Source organism: Electrona antarctica, assembly GCF_951216825.1.
Source record: "Electrona antarctica genome assembly, chromosome: 6".
NCBI classification, from domain to species: Eukaryota; Metazoa; Chordata; class Actinopteri; order Myctophiformes; family Myctophidae; genus Electrona; species Electrona antarctica.
The window spans coordinates 37,565,796-37,583,832 of record NC_136811.1 but is presented as its reverse complement, the minus strand read 5'-3'; the positions used below and the strand labels follow the sequence as shown (position 1 = coordinate 37,583,832).

The following is an 18,037-nucleotide window of genomic DNA, read 5'->3' as shown; positions in this document are numbered from 1 at the left end:
GAGAGCTTTCAGTGGGTCCAGAAAATCACGTCCACTGCTATGAGCTATACTCCTGTGTTTTGATTGATGGATTGAATACTTTATTAACAGTTAACAGTGTAAATACAGTAGTATGAGTATACAATGGTGCTAAAAGCCCTGATCGAGGGCTCCATTGTGGTCCTGTGTATTAAATTAATTGAGACATTTAAAGACATACAATAATAATATACAAGACATATATCAACACTAGTAGCAATACAATGTATACAGTAAACAGTTGGGGGTGGGGGCATTTCTGGTGTCAAGCTTTGGTGTGCACAGTCACAGTGTAGAGATGCTGTGATTGCAATTACTCATGTACGCTAATTGAGAATATGGATAAAGATGACAAAAGGCACATTTCATAAGCAACATTTTATTTAAATAACCATTTCACTGACAAGTTTACATCTTCTTACTCCTCCTGGTGAAAGTTGTGGTACCCACGGACAAAGTCTGGAATGTGAAACATAAGAGAGCGATTCATTGTTATGTACAAGATGTAGTGCTTTTCAATCTTTTGTTTTGGCTTTAAATGTGTGTAGTAGACAAATCTAGGATAGACCTACAAAGAAGGGAAAGTGAAAGGCCTACCTCAACCATCTCTCCTCCCTTTAGCTCTTGGATGTGGCTGAACTTGCCAGTGTTGGTTACTAGCTTTCCTCCATCCATGTTGACAGTGCACTGGGGATCACAGAGACAGAGCGTGAATATCCTGTCAATCCTGAATCCTGAGCACCCGTCAGACCATTACCAACACTATCCCAAACCCTAACCTAACCTCACGGGAAGACACGGGTGATTTTTAACCCGCAGCACGGGTGAGTCTTAACCAGCCATGCAGCAGGTCCGACTAACAGGATGACTGACTTATGGGCAGTCCCCCTGAGCACATCACAGAAATAAAACGTGCATACTAAGGCATATTAAGGCTTTTTGTTCTTTGTTTGTTTTATTTATTTATTTTTATTTGTTTTATTTGCCTTATTTAATGATTTGAAGATAAAAGAAAGATACTGTGGAGTTGTTAACCGTAATGATTTCATATTTTCTGGTAACACTCAAAGACAAGACAGCAAAATAACATTTTGATTTTGTTGATGTGCAGCAACAATAAGAGTACCACAGACGAAAAACAGTCCAAATTTCATTCTGACCCCTCCACGAAAAGGCCTCGTTGTCCTGAACCCTTATCTATCATTTATACATTATGGATCAATAGTGTGGACTTAGACTGTGGCATTCAGTGGTGCATTTTTTTAGATTTGTGCACCTTGATCTTCTTGCCGTCCATGGTGGTGATGTCAGCCTCTTTGCCAATGGTGAAGGAGTTGGTGATAGACTTTCCAGGTGTCTTGGAGGTGATGACAAAGCTGTCACCGGTCTGCTGGATCTCAGTAATCGGCTTGATGTCCTTAGCAAGCTTGACCATTTCCTCAGGAAGCCCTGGTGAATGAAGAACACAAGTCTTCATCAATCACTGTTCAACTTTTCAACATACTGAAAAGTGGCATCTTTAAGTGTTAAATGGTGTTTAATCCCCATGATCATCATCAACATCCAATTCTAGGACCACAATGGAAACAAGTCCCCAGGACTTTTTTGTTATCCGTTTAGCCTCAAAGTCTTACGTTTACTGTAGGCTACCACGTGCTGTACCACATTTCTGACTAATAAAGTAATCAATCAATCAAGCAAAAAAATCAGTCAGATCTCCGTTCGAATATACCAAGTCATTGCTATTCAAGCTATCTGTGAACAAACACAAGAAATGCTTTGGTTTGCTCTACCAATTATATATTTTATTTTAATGCCAATCTTTGCAACGTTAAGGTAGCACCTTATGAGTCAACTCACCCATTGCTTTGAGGAACTCCTCATAGTTCTCCTGGGCGTATACCTCCCATGTTCCACTGAAGGCCATGTTTTCTAGAAAGGTCCGGGTTCTCCTTCACCAAGGCGGGCAAGTGGCTGTGACAGCTGTGTGAAGCTCAACACAATGTAGAAAACACCAATGTTCTCCCACCTTCTTATATCAGAAGGTGGGAAAGGGGGGCCCAGGACTGTGATTAATCAGTAACAAGAGACTCTGGAGTAATCCCCACTGTTTGAACAACCTAGCGTTCACTTGCACCTGCTTGGCTTGACCTCAACTTCAAGTGAAGAGGGATGATGATTTTGGATATGAGTGTCCATGTCACGTGTGATCTGTGCTGTACAATCTCCAATGCTAAACGTGGTGGGATAGTCTGTTTAACTACGTTCTCATTAACCTTTTTTATACAGGATAGGTTGGACTGAACACATGCCTGCGGTATGGGACAGGGCATTGAAGGTAAACCGGAGCAGAGGAAACCCACTTGAACTCAGAGAGAACATAGACTACAAACTCCACACAGAAAGATTTGACTGATGACCTTCTGGTTTTGTGGCAACAGTGCCTATGTAGAGATGTCAGATTACATTATCTGTTGAGGGGACAAATCCTTCACATGCCACTCATGTGGGTATGGATCTGGCTATGTGTGATATAAGGGTGGGTTTTTAACCCAGGCTTCCCCTGGTCTCTAGGGGTTCTGCTCACGAGCAGATTAGTGCCTTGCTTGGCATTCTCTGTCGTCAGTGTGTGAATGTGATGCACATTGTTAAGGACAGTGAACAAGTCTCTATCAATGCAACATTTACCATTCATGTGAATGCAGGCCAGCAAAATATATTCTAAATTAGTATAGTTTGATGGCACAAGATTACTCAAATATAATAAGCCTAAACATGTTATTACACTTACACCGCCATCAACTATACTAAACTTTAAATAATACTAAATTATATGTTATGCTTCAACAATTTGATGTCATTTGGTACATACATTTTCTTGCATTTTGATTGATTTTTAAACCTATGCAAACTTGTGCTGTTGAATTGGCTAAAAGTTAATCCGATCTACTCTACTGTCTGGGCTACTATGGAGGGGTCAATGACACTGCAGGCGTTTTTGCTTTTTTGGACGAGAGCAAATGACAAAATATCTGGTTGCATAATAATACACAAAGCAAATCTTTCACTTCACATTTCTACCCGAATATAAATTAGGATAACAACAGCAACAGCATTGATGATAATAATAACAATAATAGTAATAGGCATTAGGCCATAATCACTTTGAATAAGCAACTTTATTAGTTACACACAAGAGTACAGTAAAGTATTTGAGATGTTATTCAGCATAGCTTTGAATAGGCCAATCCTTGAGCATAGTGCAGGGTTTCTTCCTTTGAAGTCTTTGTGAACGTACTAGTTCAAACCTATATGTCTAACAAGCTCTAATAAAATGGAACTCAACATAATTGGAATTTTGAACATGCTCAGTTCTCAGTTCTGTATGTTATTGTTTAACCATTGAAGCCATGCAGATTAGCTTAATGAATCCAACCTCCTAACCTCCAGGTCATTATCTCTCATATAGCTATAACAAAAGATTCAGGCTGACTGTGTATAAATTGGATACTAGACCGGCTGTAGAGCACTGTGTCGGTAATGACGGAAGTTGGAGATCCATGTCCCACCCGGCTATGCAATACCCGCATGTCAGAGTGCCCGTTCCACCCATCTGTCTGTGTCCCTTTTATGCCCATATATGGAGATATATGGAGTTCTGTGTCAGGCATGCCCAAATATGGAGTGCTGTGATATCAGAACAGGCCAGCTCCATATATGGAGCCTGGGCAGAGGCCCTGTCCAGAGCCCGGGCAGAGGCCTTTTGTGGCGGTACTGGACAACCGTGGGTCCGACCGACTCGACACCAGGCACTGCACTGAGTGCACTTCCTGTGGGGGTATGGAGCGCGTGGGGGTATGGAGCGCGTGGGGGTATGGAGCGCGTGGGGGTATGGAGCGCGTGGGGGTATGGAGCGCGTGTGTTGAATTTGCCGAACGGTTCTCGAGTTACGTGCATTACAGCTGTACACACATACAGACAGACTACAGACAGAGACATGGTGCATGTATAGATAGATTAGAAAGTATTGAAAGTAATAATTTGGAGTAAACCTCAGTTAAAGTCTCAAAAGCACATTATGCAAAAATGCATCCTCACAATAAACAAACCATTTTTGCAAGCGCGCAAGTACTGTAATCGGCTGCATTAACCATTAAGCCATGCAGATTGGCTTAATGAATCCAACCTCCTAACCTCCTGGTATAGCTATAACAAAAGATTCAGGCTGACTGTGTATTAATTGGATATGGTGTTGGCATATTCATTGCCTGGTGTTAAATGTATAGACATGGAAAGTATGGAAAGTAATAATTTGGACTCGGAGTAAACCTCAGTTAGTCTGAAAAGCACATATGCTAAATGCATCCTCACAATAAACAAACCCACCATTTTTATTTATTATGTTTTTAAATTAATTATGTTTCTCCTTTTCATTGAAGGTCAAACTATAGCACACGAATAACAAACATTGTGACTGAGAGGTGCTGTTTTAATCAAACTGCACAGCGTTTGCTGGAGGCTTATCCCCATGCTTGTATATGCTCACGGTCACATTGACAGTCTGAGTGCCGTGCTTGTTACGCACAAAGACGTTGTAGTTGCCAGAGTTTTCCATTGTGACACTGTTGATAGTAAGAGAAGTGCTCTTAGGCTCCTTGGTGATGGTAAACTGTCCCTGGTTGGTGATTTCTCTGTCATTCTTGAGCCAGAACATTTCTGGTGCCGGGTCGCCATCGACAAAGCAGGTCAGGCAGAGAGACTAAATAGAATAGGAAGAGCAGACAAGAATAATAAATGTATATTCTAAAATGCTTGAGAAGATGTACACTGGTTTCATCACAAAATGTGTCACCACTAAGCAGCTAAACAATTCGTAAAGATGATCTAAGATAATTGAATATGCACTATATCTCTAACAACATTGTACCTTGCCCTCCATGATGGCCACCACATCAGGGAGACCCATTGTTACCCTGGCCCGATCTGGAAACAATAAGGGTAAGGTTTAATCCTTGTTAAAGTCCTCACCATAATCATTCAATCAATTTAGCAGAATAGCACGAGGATTAACACATTCTACTCACTTTTCTCAGCAAATGCCACTTGCCTGCAGGGTTTCAAATCAAAGTGGCATTACACTGTGAAACAATGTTCTGCAAATACCCTGTTGTTACTAATCCCTCTACATAAGTCTGACCCCCATTTGTGTCAACACAGAAAGTCATGCTGAATACAAGATGCTGCACTTACTTCAACCTTTGGAACTCAAGCAAGGCATCAGCAAAGACTGTCAGAAATAGAGAATCAGAAAAGCATCTGTAAATGATGTAACTTAATTTAAATCATATGAATACACATTAGTTATAATGCATACTGGAGAAAAACAAAACAATTATATATATATATATATATATATATATATATATATATATATGGAAGAAACATATGGTGGAAGAAACATATATAAAATGTTTCTTCCACCAACCTTGTCCAGACAGATCAAGATGGCGTTTGTGTGTCTCCTGGCCATCAAACATCTCCAGTGTGTATTTGCCCTGGTCATTCTCAGTGGGGTTAAAGACCTCAATCCAGACTTTCTGCATACTGGTAGCGGGCTTGCATCTGGCTTCCTGGTCAATCCTCTTCTCTCTGCAAGAAATGGAATAAGGAAATTGCTGGTATTTTTTTCTCTTCCAATAAATGAGACAAAGAGACTTAAGTCTAAAGACGCAGCTTCACTTCATTTAACTTTTTCCATGGAATCAGAACCAACGTTATCACAGGTCACATCACAGGTTTATAGGTGTATAGTGGGGGAAAGTATTGCGACCACAGGTCGCAATACGGGCACCTAGGCTGCCGAGCCAGCCTGACGGCGTGCCACGGGTTCGACTCCCGATCTTCCCCCCCATCTCTCTCTCCATTTCCTGTCAGTCTACTTTCAACCTATCAATAAAGGGGGGCCTGACGGGCCTGCCCCAAAGTTATTAGTGCAGCTGCACCCGGCAGCCGGTGAAAACTAGAGTTCTCAACAGGCCCGAAAATTAAGGCCCGGCCTTACCTGGGCCCTCATCAAACCCTGTACACTCAAGAGAATGTCCCCGCTACCACCCTTAGATCTCCATATACTGTATGAAGCTGACCAGTTCTGACATTCCATATGTTGATCTGACCTCATCAAACACTGTACACTCAAGACATGCTCCTTATATGGCCAGTACAGAATTCATTCCATGTTGGTCTGACCCCCCATGCCAAAGCGCCATCGCTCGCCCAGCAGGCTGCCGTCAAGGAGGCGGATGCGTGCTTCTCGCCCTCAGGCGTCTTACTGGTGTATGTATATGTATATGTATATATATATATATATATATATATATATATATATATATATATATATATATAGACAGACTGCAGAAAGATATCCATCAATCATGGAGCTGTCCACTCAGGTGAAAAAAGTAGCTAATTACAGAGAGAAGAGGTGTTTCCATAGTTACTTATGATCAGATTACCGACAACTATTCCATCACCTTGAATCTAATGCTCTGTTGCTGCTTTGAAAAAGGAAGTTTTTTTCATGGCTATTCTTAAAACTCCCAGCAGGGGGTGGTATCAGCATGAAGAAACAAACAGCTCTTGTCTACCCAGGCTGCAGACAACAGCATTAGATTATTATTTTCAAAATTTGTGTAACAATGTTCTAATTGTCTCAATGAACGAGCTGGTAAGATCAAATCTGACATTAAACAACATGAAATACAGAAATAGATACTGTAGTCGGTTGAAGTCGGCTGCACTAATCCTGATTATACAAACATCCTAAAGTTTAAAGTATACAGAACAGATCAATCTTTGACTGGAACAAATTGTCAATGATTGACAGAGTTGATGCTAAAAAGGACAACGGCTATCGCCTAACACCATAGTTAATGGTATAGAGAGGGGTGCAGAGAATAGCCATTTATTTTATACTCTATGTATACAGTACCATACATAGTATGCATATTGTATTGTATACTTAACTTTCAGTCTACTTTATATTGCCAATGCCACAAGATAGTGGATCAAGTTACCCACCAAGCCCACTAAGCCTGTCCACCGTACTGATGACACTTTATATTGTTCATATGCTTACTAAATTTGGATGAGATTTTGAAAGTCTCTGTGCCTTGGCAGTGTTTCTCAAAAATAGCAAGGACACAATATGTATTTGGCCACGAACCCCCATCTGAAAAATATTATGTGTTTCAAAAATTGTTCAAATCATTTTCAAGATCTTGATTTGCCGATCAAAGTAGCCAATGTACATAATGGGTTATGGTGGTTAAAACTGCAGGTCCCTGGACAACACTTTGAGAACCACTGCCACGTACAGTACAATTGGGCTCAGGATCAAAGCTATGCGATGTATGGACTGACTTCCAGTGCCAGCTGGTCCTCAGGTAGTTCAGATAGTATTTGAGAGAGCAGTAGAGCTTGAAGCCCTCAGGGCTGCACTGAATCTTCATCGGGCCTGCTGACAATGCTGTGGGTCAGACAGAGGGACAGAGAGTGAGATGGTAATGGAGGGAATTACAAAAGAATTCTACTTTAATGTCACCATTTGTCACCTTGGATATTTGGATCTGGGTGACAAAAGTGACCTACATCGACTTTCAGTTAATTACATCACAACCATTACACCAAACCATTAAGTAACATTTAGTTGTAGTAGCTCCATACCAAAAGAGCACCCCTGATATAAAAATAATAATACAACTTCGCAATGAATGTTTCCTAAATTAGGACTTTGTGATTAACTCACCGCACTGTTTGCTCAGGCATTGGAGAAGCTTATCAAACTCTGTAAATAGAGAGAATAATTAAACTCCCAGACAGAGTTGTAGGCTATATATATGGTTGTTGGAACTCTATGAATAACAAACACAGGATTAGGCCACAAGGTGATACGCTATCTGAATCCTAAAGACAAAAGAAAGAAATTGAAATGTTATGGTGGCAAAAAATAATTGATGGTGTTTATTTGTTTCACCCGATGGCAGTGTCATGCCTCACCTTCATTCAGTAATTCCAAGGTGCTGTCATCCTCTCCCCTCCCGTCAGATATCACAGCTTTGTACACACCCGCCTCTGCTTGTGTTACCTGGGGAAAGCCAAATCATGAAAAAGAAATGCATTCAGAACTTCTTCTATTCTATTAACCAGCTCAGTGGCCTTGTGGTTAGAGTGTCCGCCCTGAGACTGGGAGGTCGGGGTTCAATCCCCGGCCGGGTCATACCAAAGACTCTAAAAATGGGACCCAGTGCCTCCCTGCTTGACACTCAGCATCAAGGGTTAGATTGGGGGTAAGTTCCTGCGACATACTAGCGTCATGTCCAGGGGGTGTACTTGTACATCAAGCTGCCTCACGCTACAGAAACAGGAGATAGGCTCCTGCCCTATGGGCCTCATGGCTCGGCAAGGCTACTTACTATTCTATTATCAATGTTGGGTATTAAGTTTGTATGTTAAAAATCAAAACTGCTACTTTTCAAGAAATGGAAAAAAGTTAATACTTTTCATTGGTTAAATATTTATCAGAATGAAAGGAAGTCTGCACAGGCAGCTGCTGGTCCGAAAAGGTTTAATGTGCAAAGGTTACAACGTTTCGACCATCAAGTGGCCTTCCGTAACCTTTGCACGTTAAACTTTTCGGTGCAGCAGTTTCCTGTGCGGATGTCCTTTTATTTTCACATGTTCATGTTTAGTTTAGCACCAGCATCATCAACCAAAGTGGATGTGCATAACTATTCTTTTTAATATATTCATAGAACCGATAGACTTAACCACTTTTAACCTGGTGTTCCTACTCCCAATTTGGCCATGTCATTGACTCATTATACGTTAGGTGAAAATTTTCACTTTCTTAAAGACTACCAGGTAGTAGATTGTCTATTTTTGCAATTTCTTGTGAGAATGTTGTACAATAAAGTGAAAAATGGGGCATTACTTACTATGAAATATTAACTCTAGAGAAAAACACCAACATACATATATTTAGATATTTCCACCATGATAACTTAATTGGTTGTAACACTGTAACCTAGGGAATATCCCCAAATACTTGATAGTAAACCACAGAGGTGTGCTTATTATAAACAACCCTATGGATATACACACACACAACACAGCCACACTTCTCTCTTGCTTTCTCTTCTCTCCACTAGTCCCTCAGCAACCATCTCAAATAATGGATCATATCCACCTGAGCTCTTAATGTCCTTCCCTTCCGTTCCTCTGCTACAACATAATAAGCTCCACAAATAGAACCGGGGGAGAAATAACCATACCTGTTGGATAACGAGTGTACTGATCCCTGATGATGGGTCGTACACAGCATCCACCTGCATGCCATCCTTGGACCATTTCAGAGTTGTGTCCTTGGTTACATTTGTTACCTGAACAGGAAGAGAGGTACACCGCATATGCTAATTATACAATATACACTCTATGCAGTCATAATCTTCAGCATTATCTTAAGATAGTGGCTCCTGAACAGTATCATACCCACATGTGACAGGCGAATGAAGTTCAGGTAACGTTAAAATGTTTATGTGTTTAGGCATTACTTTACAGATGTCTAGAATTGGCCATATGTGTTTGGTATGGTTAAGGTCAGGGTAGTGATCTGGAAGTACAGTTCCAGATCACTTAGCCAATGAGGTTAGCCAATGAGTTTGTGCGACCGTAAACTCATGGATTCAAAACTTATAAAAAGTAGAACATGCCAGTAAAATGATTCATGGAATGTGAAATACATAACATTAGAGATATTGTGAATGTAGTAAATCGACTTTGATCACACCTGCACTGATTGCAGATGTCCCTTTAAAAGGCAGCCACTTCTTTGTAAGTGAGGTATGTAGACTATGCAGGAGTGAAGCGTTTGTTCAGTGTTTGTTGTGATTCAGTTCCTGTGTTCATATTGATGTGTATTTGAGTTTCCTGTAAGTATGGATTTATGTTTTAGTTACCTTTACTTATTTATTGGTAACGAATAATAAATACATCTGAACTTTATATCTCTGGTCTTCTGGTCTTTACATCTTAAATACTTGGTATCCAGGTAACCTGAAGTAACCTGAAAAATAGTATGCTATCCTTTACAGTGAATGTGCCCCTTTCAACTGAATCCATTACAAATGATTTGTGTCAGACTAAACATCTATAAGGTACCTTGCACCTCATGAATAGTTCACAATCACTTGTCACAATCCATGTCAGGTAATCCAGGAAGTAGGGTCCTTGGAAAAACACAGAGAAAAGTATTAACAGTCTGCAGTGGACCAGAGAAACAACTAGAACTAGAAAAAGTGCCCTTCCGGGCACAGGTCTCCACCAGGAGGATAGGAGTGTGTGTGATGTTGTGGCACAATGTTTAGGAGGATGTTTTTTTTTATTTGTTTTTGCAACAATTTTCTTCATTTTGTTGAGGAAATGCAGAGCCAGATCACTCATAGCATCTCTGAGGATAGAATTCTGGATGAGCAGGACATGTGCAGCATTTTGTACAAAACGGGCCACTCCTGAAAACTTTGGAAGGCAATCTTAGCCAATCAGTGTACAATCTGAGAAATCCAACAGACTCGTCTTGATCACATGACTACAGAGATCATGTGTACCGATTGCCATTTCTTCATACGCCTTTGATGGCAATTGGATGATTTGAGGCATTTTGTTCCAAAAATGTGTTTTGCAAAAATCAACCTGTTGGTGGCGCTCTAACAGGCCAATGTGAAAAGGGTGGGATATATTCCTCAGCCTAGTAAGAAAATGTGTGAAAGATTTCACGTAAATTGCATGCTGCGTTCATGATTTGAGGCTATTGTTCAAAACGGGGCAATCTTGCAAACTGTGAAAGCCAATTATAGCCAATTAGGATGGAATATGAAATATCAGACAGATCCGACTTGAGCACATGACCATAGAGATACTGTGTAACGATTTGTGAGATTGTTGGACAGAATCTGGAGGAGTAATATCAAAAAATGTGTTTTACAAAAGTCGGCCTCCTGGTGGCGCTATAAAAGGCAGTTGCGGAAAATGCAGGTCAAAGGTTTGTCCTTGGCCTCTAGGGAGTGTGCATGCAACGTTTCACGCAGATCGGTGCAGTTTTAGGTCAAAATGTGAAAAGCTGCCTCATGGTGGCGCTATAACAGGCCGTTCTGGAAAATGTGGGGCAGAGGTTCATCGTTGGCATCCAGGGAGTGTGTGTGCAAAGTTTGGCATCGACCGGGTTAACGGTGCCGGAGATTAGCTGTACACAGACGGACGGAAGGAAGGACGGACACACACACACACGGACGGACGGACACACGGACGGAGTGCAAAACATACTCTCTCCCCATGCCTTTACTCTCTCCCCATGCCTTCGGCCTGGTGGAGACAAAAAGTGCCCTTCTGGGCACAGGTCTCCACCAGGAGGATATGACTGTGTGAGATGTTTGGCAAAATGTTTAGGAGTAATATTAATGTTTTTTTGTTTGTTTGTTTTTTGCAACAATTTTCTTCATTTTGTTGCGGAAATGCAGAGCCAGATCACTCATAGCATCTCTGAGGATAGAATTCTGGATGAGCAGGACATCTCATGTGTACCGATTTGCGTGAGATTTGGATGAAATCTGTGCACTAACTTAAGCAATGTGTTTTGCAGAAATCGGCATCATGGTGGTGCTATAACCGGCAGATGTGGAGGGATGCAGGGACAATGTTTTTCAATGGCCTCTAGGGAGTGCACATTTCTGTAATCTACAGAAATGTGTTTTGCCTAAATCGGCCTCATGGTGGCGCTATAACAGGCCGTTGAAGAATATTTGGGGCAGAGGTTCATCGTTGACATCCAGGGAGTGTGTATGCAAAGTTTGGCATGGATCGGGCCAACGGTGGCGGAGATTAGCTGGTAACAGACGGACGGAAGGAAGGAAGGAAGGAAGGAAGGACGGACGCACACACACACGGACGGAGTGCAAAACATACTCTCTCCCCATGCCTTCGGCCTGGTGGAGACAATGACCACCTTCTCTCCACTCCACTCCAAAACACATCATTTGAACTTTAATGGCTTTTGAGAGGTCAGGAGTCATCCCATGGGGAGAGGGGGTTCTGTCACATCTGTGCCGCTCCTACCTGTCCAGCAGATGTCACTGTCCCCTCATGTTCTGCCCCCCTCATTATGTCACATTTCATCTGTGGTTTGTCCAGGCATTATGTTTAGCTGTGTGTGTGTGTGTGTGTGTGTGTGTGTGTGTGTGTGTGTGTGTGTGTGTGTGTGTGTTTAGCACACAGGGTGTTGTGATGCGTCTAGTGCAGTAGTTAGAGGGAAGGTTGCATGTCTACTTCCCACCAGCTTGCTAACCTCTCGCTTACAGACACTGCCGCTGGCTAGCCCTTGTGGTGAACGGGGAAGCAGCCTCTGGTGTAAGTCTTCTCCTGCCAGTACATAGCCTCTCCTTCACCAAGACTCCTGCCAGGCCTCCTCGTGGCCATGCACGGTAACTGGGGCTCTGCGGCCCCAGGCTAACGTGACAGGGGATCTCGGAGCTGCAGTGGTCCCCAGAGGTGTGATGTGCAGGCCCACAGTGTGGACACGCCCTGGCATCACCCAACCACTGCCCCGCTGCCTTGTGGGTTAGTCTGGGAAGACAAAAGGCTAGGGGAGCACACCCTGAGAGAAAAGCAACGTGATGGCAGCACACGTAGGCGGACCTCGACAGACTGAGGAACCGGCAGCTGCCTGCAGCTGAGGAGGGTGCCGGTCGTCTTGGGCTTCCCTTGCCACCGGAATCCACCCTTCTACAGTCAAGTAGTGCTATCGAGGACTGCGCAACCCCTGTGGCACTTTAAAAACTTCTCTGCGCAGGTCTCCACTTTGACCTCGGTGACAGAACATCTGGAACCAACCAAGAAGTCTGGCGGCGCTGGGGCGTTCGGTGACGGGGGCAGGTTTGAATTAACTGGAAGCCTCTAGCTGGAACTCTACACGTCAGCGGCACAGGGCTATTATGGTCGCTAACAGCTGGGACTGAGTGGCAGCTGTTCTCGGCAGACCCCTGTGCGACTAAGCAGCCCTATTTAGGACCACACTGCTTACCCCAACTGGGGAGGGGCCTAGAAAAGGTGGCCCAAAAATTGCCCACTCAAACCTTTCCTGGACAGGCTACCGCGCCTGTCGGGATATTCCATACTGCGGTCGAAATAAAAATAAAAAACAAACGATATTGAAACTGGCATCATGGAACGTGAGAACCCTACTCGACTCTGGAAACAACTGTGACAGACCTCATCGCAGGACAGCACTAGTTGCTGCCGAACTGAGGCGTTATAACATCGATATCGCTGCCTTGAGTGAAACCAGGATGCTGGATGAGGGATCCCTGAAGGAAGAAGGAATGGGCTATACTTTCTTCTGGAAAGGCTTCCCTCCTGGTGGAAAACACCTGCATGGTGTGGGACTGGCAGTCAAGAACACTCTTCTACCAAGCCTGACTGAAGCTCCTGTCGGAATCAGTGAACGGCTGATGTCCCTCCGTATCCCCCTTGCAAAGAAGCGCTTTGCCACCCTTCTCAGTGCGTACGCACCAACCATGCCATCAGAGAACGAGGTGAAGGACAGTTTCTATCAGTCTCTGGATGAGGCACTCCGCCAGATCCCCAAGACTGATAAGATCTTACTGCTTGGCGACTTCAATGCTCGTGTAGGCCAAAACAACAGGATATGGAGTGGAGTACTTGGTGGACAGTGCGAGAAGTGCACTGTCTGGGAAGCCAAATGCATCCCCATTGAAGACAGTGGGAGCCAGGTGTACAAGTGTATGAATAAACACTATCTTTGAATTATTGCAACCTTTGTCAAATAAATGGTTCAGGAAAGTAAAGTTCAAACATAACATTTATTCATACGCTTGTCCAACCGGCTCCCATTGACTTCGATGCATCCCATCAAATCTTTGGCAGCAGTTTGCCTCCAGTGCACTTTGGAATACTTAGAACATGATGTATCGGACCGTTCCATCTTTACAAAGCCTTGCTTGTACCCATATTTCTGTATCCTGTTGTTGTATTCAACCTGTTGTGAAAGAAAATGCGTTTTACTCCACAATCTCTGCCTACTCTTTCCTGCATTTGGGTTGTCTTGTCAGCTCCTTTGGTCATCATTGTATTATGGCTTTTAATGTGAATTATATGATTCAGTGGCGATTTAATAGGTGGATATATTATTTTTATATATTTCTATAGATAGATACATATAGACACCTATTGATCCCACAGGGGAAGTTCAGTCGCCCAGAGGCAGCACAGCAGTTAAGAGTCACAGAGCAAAGTATATACAGCAATACAAGGCAAGCAAAACAAGAAGCACCGTCGGTGTCTCCTATCTAATCTCATACAGATGTGTAAGTGGCATTACTGTAAAATAGTGTTTTTTGTGTTTATTCTTTCTTTCTTATTACAAAATATTGCCCCTTGCTGGCAAAGTGTCTGTCATACTTGTTGTGTATTTAGTGAAATGCATAAATTATTGCAACTGTAAAGGCTGGTTCTGGTGTGAGCTCCACATAAAACTGTATTTCACTGTATTTCATGTCCGGGTAGCTCAGTCGGTCACCTTGGACCACATGGTCATGGGTTCCATGCCAGTATTGTACTTGAGAAAGGTAAACCTCTCACCAGACTTCTTCTGGTGGTTTCTTCGGTTGGCCTCAGCCAGGGCCACAGTCTGACGGAACTCTGCCAGAGAGAGAGAGACATTCACAGCATCACACTTTACAAAATAAACACCTGCACAGGATACACACGTGGTCCTGTGTTGCTTCACGGTCATAAACACTGACAGTGGGGCCATTTAAACATGTATGCACTAGTCATCCCATTGTGCGGTGCTTTGGATGAAATTGTTCACCAAATAATACAGTAGCCTATTATCTTGGATAAACAGGCTGATAATATAGCATGCACTGACCAGGGTCTTTAAAAGGATAACTGCTAGTCAAGGATAAATAGCATGGAGAGGATTCGTTGAGGGTATAGAAATGAATCAGGCTGGTGGTGAGTTTGATGGCAATGCAACTGGACAACAGCATGCACCACAATCACATTCCACGTAGGCTCTCCCCATCTAGACAGCCTCAAAAAGATCAGACCTGTGCAAAAGTCTTCAAAGTAAAACAAAACGAAAAACAAATCACGGCTTTTGTTCTAAAGTAAGCCTAGCCCTCGTGGTTGCACTTTGATGTGTATTCCAACATCCCGGCAATGTATTCTGTGACAGGGCGAGCGGGTGACTGACTTACTTTGATCCACAAACACCAGTGTGAACTGGTTCTTGGCACGGCCGTCCTTAAGCTGAGCCGTGTAGGAGCCTTCGTCTTCCCGAGACAGCTGATCAAACAGGATTTCCACCAGACCACTGGCCTTGTCAAAGGTAATCTTACGATGCTATGGAAGAGCACACGCACACGTCACGTTGCATAAATTAATGCATATACAGGCACTAGGCAGGTGCACATGCACACACACTACACATCAATACAACAATAGCTAGCAACATGTAGTAGGAGACGAGAACCTAGGATGCAGTGCATACAAATTAGACACTCAGACATTAGGTAGATAATTATGTATTTGCTTTTATACAGACATGCCTACAAACTAAATCCAAGCACATACACCAATGCACGCTCAGAAACACGTACATTTGATGTCTGTTTCCTGATATTCACATCTAGCAACATTATTGTGAGTGTGCACTGATTGGCATCGGCAATGAATGTGATTTATGATACATGGGGAGCCTGGGGGTTCTAATCAACTAAATGGCTTCAACTGTGATCATTTTGAATCAACTGTTAGTGTTGAGCTGTTAATGACCCTACTCAGATACTGGATAATGGGTGTCTTGGGTGAGAGATGAACATTGAAATAGGATGAATGGATAATAATAACCAATTTTAGAGGAAACATAGAGCTGCTAATTCATGGATTTTATATGAAATTGCTCTCAAGTTCAATATTTTACCTCTCAATAGTCCTGCTCTTCACAAACAGAATTTCATGCAAATATACACATACACATTACACACACATGCATACGTACGGTTTTCAGAATGGGACAAAAACACAAGTAAAATGTTGTGTTGCACAATAATAGTTTTAAGATTAATCTCACAAACCATAACACAATAGAAATATGTATTAATTCTGAGTTTATTTTGCCTAATGATAATGCTTTCTCCAATGAACAGCTCCAATGAACCACTCCAATGAACAGCAATGTCCGTGTTCACCTATGTGTTCACCTATGTGTTCACCTAATTATGTCACTATGAGCACGAGTACCAAATACCAATGAGTACCAAAAGTGGCGCTGTCGTGCCAGAAACAGAGAGAGAGAGATAGTGCTGCACTGCTGCCTGCTAATGAGAGAGAGAGAGAGAGAGAGAGAGAGAGAGAGGGAGAGAGAGGGGGGGGGGGGGGGGGAGTTGCACCACTCAGTTCACACGGGTGTGATTTTATAGTGCATTTAAATTGCACTTGTGGGAAGTGGTAGGTGAAACTATTTGATTATTTTTCCATACTCCAATCCATTATACTACTGATAGCTTTTCAATGAGAATTTGCAACTCTCACAGGCCAATTTTCCAAAGTCATATGAAGGTTTTGGCCATTAAACAGTCAACCACAGCCATTCATATTGAAGTCCCAATATTGAAGTCCCAACACCTGTGGGGTACTTATACATAATGTGTAAATTAATGCACATTTCAATATGTGTGGATTAGATTATTTCCTATGCACATGGAATAATAATCACTCTGTGATACAGTAGGACTGAGATTTGTAATATCGTTTTGTCTATACATGATTAATGTGTGGATTTCTTTTCACCCGAACCTTGATCTCACTGGAGACCTTACAGCCTCACTATGTAGGCTAACCTTTTTTTCATTATTTTATCCAATCTGTATGTTAGAGAGTATGTTATACAATATAACTAGGGCTCAGACTTTAAAGGAGCATTCAGTGATTTGGGTGATTTGGAAAACCCCCCGGTCTTCCCCGGTAACAAGATGTGCACATGCACGCACAACAGTGGGGGGGCACGCAACAGGCCAACAGCACGCACACCAAGGCCCGCCCCCGCTCGATCATAAGGTCTTTTGACCCCAGGGGTTAACTGGGGACAGCACACTCTAATAGGACTAGGGAGGATTATCACAACAAAACAAAACAATAAGTGATATTTGAATTAAGTGAAATCACTGAATATATCTTTAACTGATTAATTTTGATTAATTACAGAAACAATGACGCAATAAAAAATATTAACATTTGAATCGTGCTTAGTTTTTGCACCAGGGAACCTTTCTCACTGGACGAATTTCAGGCGTACCAATCATACCAGTGCACGCAATTGGAGAATAAGCCGATCAGACAGCTTTGCTTGATAAATGAGAAATTTATATTAATAAAACATCACTCATTGATTTACTCGTATACCAAAATCCATTTGAGGTCAAATATTGATATGCGATAAAGATGCGATTAATTTAGATTAATTAATTATAATGCCTCAAATTAATTTGATAAGAAAAAATAATAATAATCAAGTCCCAGCCCTAAATATAACTTATCCAATTATAGTGGTTGTACAGTATTTAGTCTCCCTGCTCTTCTATTGAGACATTCCTAGATTGTCTCACCTAGACACAGACACGGATTTTGACTTGATGGTCCAGATTCAATTTATCCCCCGAGCAAGAAGGCCGGCTCTATTAGCTCAATGGTAAACATTTCAGCAAACCGGGTTCAAATCCAGGTTAGAAGAGGAAAGTTACATAGTGCTGCTTTAATGCTTGATCGAAATGATAACAATTTTGACCAAAGCATCTTCATTTATGGTGTGGCACTGTAGGGACCAGTTCAATGGCCTTTGCTTAGAGTGTCCGCCCTGAGACTGGGACCCAGATACCTCCGACTATCA

General features: G+C 42.3%; 2 protein-coding genes across 3 annotated transcripts in view; both read right to left on the bottom strand.

The window, feature by feature from the left end:
* Positions 1–388: 388 nt before the first annotated feature.
* fabp10a (fatty acid binding protein 10a, liver basic) lies at positions 389–1,991 on the bottom strand. Its single transcript, XM_079503958.1, has 4 exons — positions 1,879–1,991; positions 1,295–1,467; positions 616–705; positions 389–477 (listed from the first exon to the last, which is right to left on the bottom strand). The coding sequence occupies exons 1-4, from the start codon at positions 1,943–1,945 to the stop codon at positions 427–429; spliced, it is 381 nt and encodes a 126-aa protein (XP_079360084.1). The 5' UTR covers positions 1,946–1,991; the 3' UTR covers positions 389–426.
* Positions 1,992–4,444: 2,453 nt separating this feature from the next.
* Positions 4,445–18,037, bottom strand: part of myom3 (myomesin 3) — a 70,183-nt gene continuing 56,590 nt past the window's right edge. For both annotated transcript variants that reach the window (XM_079503432.1, XM_079503431.1), the window contains exons 26-37: positions 15,348–15,492; positions 14,725–14,784; positions 10,234–10,301; positions 9,348–9,455; positions 8,074–8,161; positions 7,823–7,861; positions 7,438–7,543; positions 5,504–5,667; positions 5,269–5,305; positions 5,103–5,125; positions 4,946–5,001; positions 4,445–4,777 (exon numbers count right to left, since the gene is read on the bottom strand). In XM_079503432.1, the coding sequence (XP_079359558.1) occupies positions 4,508–4,777; positions 4,946–5,001; positions 5,103–5,125; positions 5,269–5,305; positions 5,504–5,667; positions 7,438–7,543; positions 7,823–7,861; positions 8,074–8,161; positions 9,348–9,455; positions 10,234–10,301; positions 14,725–14,784; positions 15,348–15,492 (1,164 nt within the window). In that variant the 3' untranslated portion in view covers positions 4,445–4,507. The remainder of the gene's footprint in view (positions 4,778–4,945; positions 5,002–5,102; positions 5,126–5,268; positions 5,306–5,503; positions 5,668–7,437; positions 7,544–7,822; positions 7,862–8,073; positions 8,162–9,347; positions 9,456–10,233; positions 10,302–14,724; positions 14,785–15,347; positions 15,493–18,037) is intronic.

What these genes read in the sequence shown, in the direction of transcription:
- fabp10a (XM_079503958.1), bottom strand. Translation starts at nt 1,945, where the DNA reads ATGGCCTTCAGTGGAACATGGGAGGTATACGCCCAGGAGAACTATGAG. An exon ending in TGGACGGCAAGAAGATCAAG is followed by an intron (nt 706 to 1,294) that starts GTGCACAAATCT and finishes TGTGATCCCCAG; the next exon opens with TGCACTGTCAACATGGATGG. An exon ending in AGGGAGGAGAGATGGTTGAG is followed by an intron (nt 478 to 615) that starts GTAGGCCTTTCA and finishes TTCACATTCCAG; the next exon opens with ACTTTGTCCGTGGGTACCAC.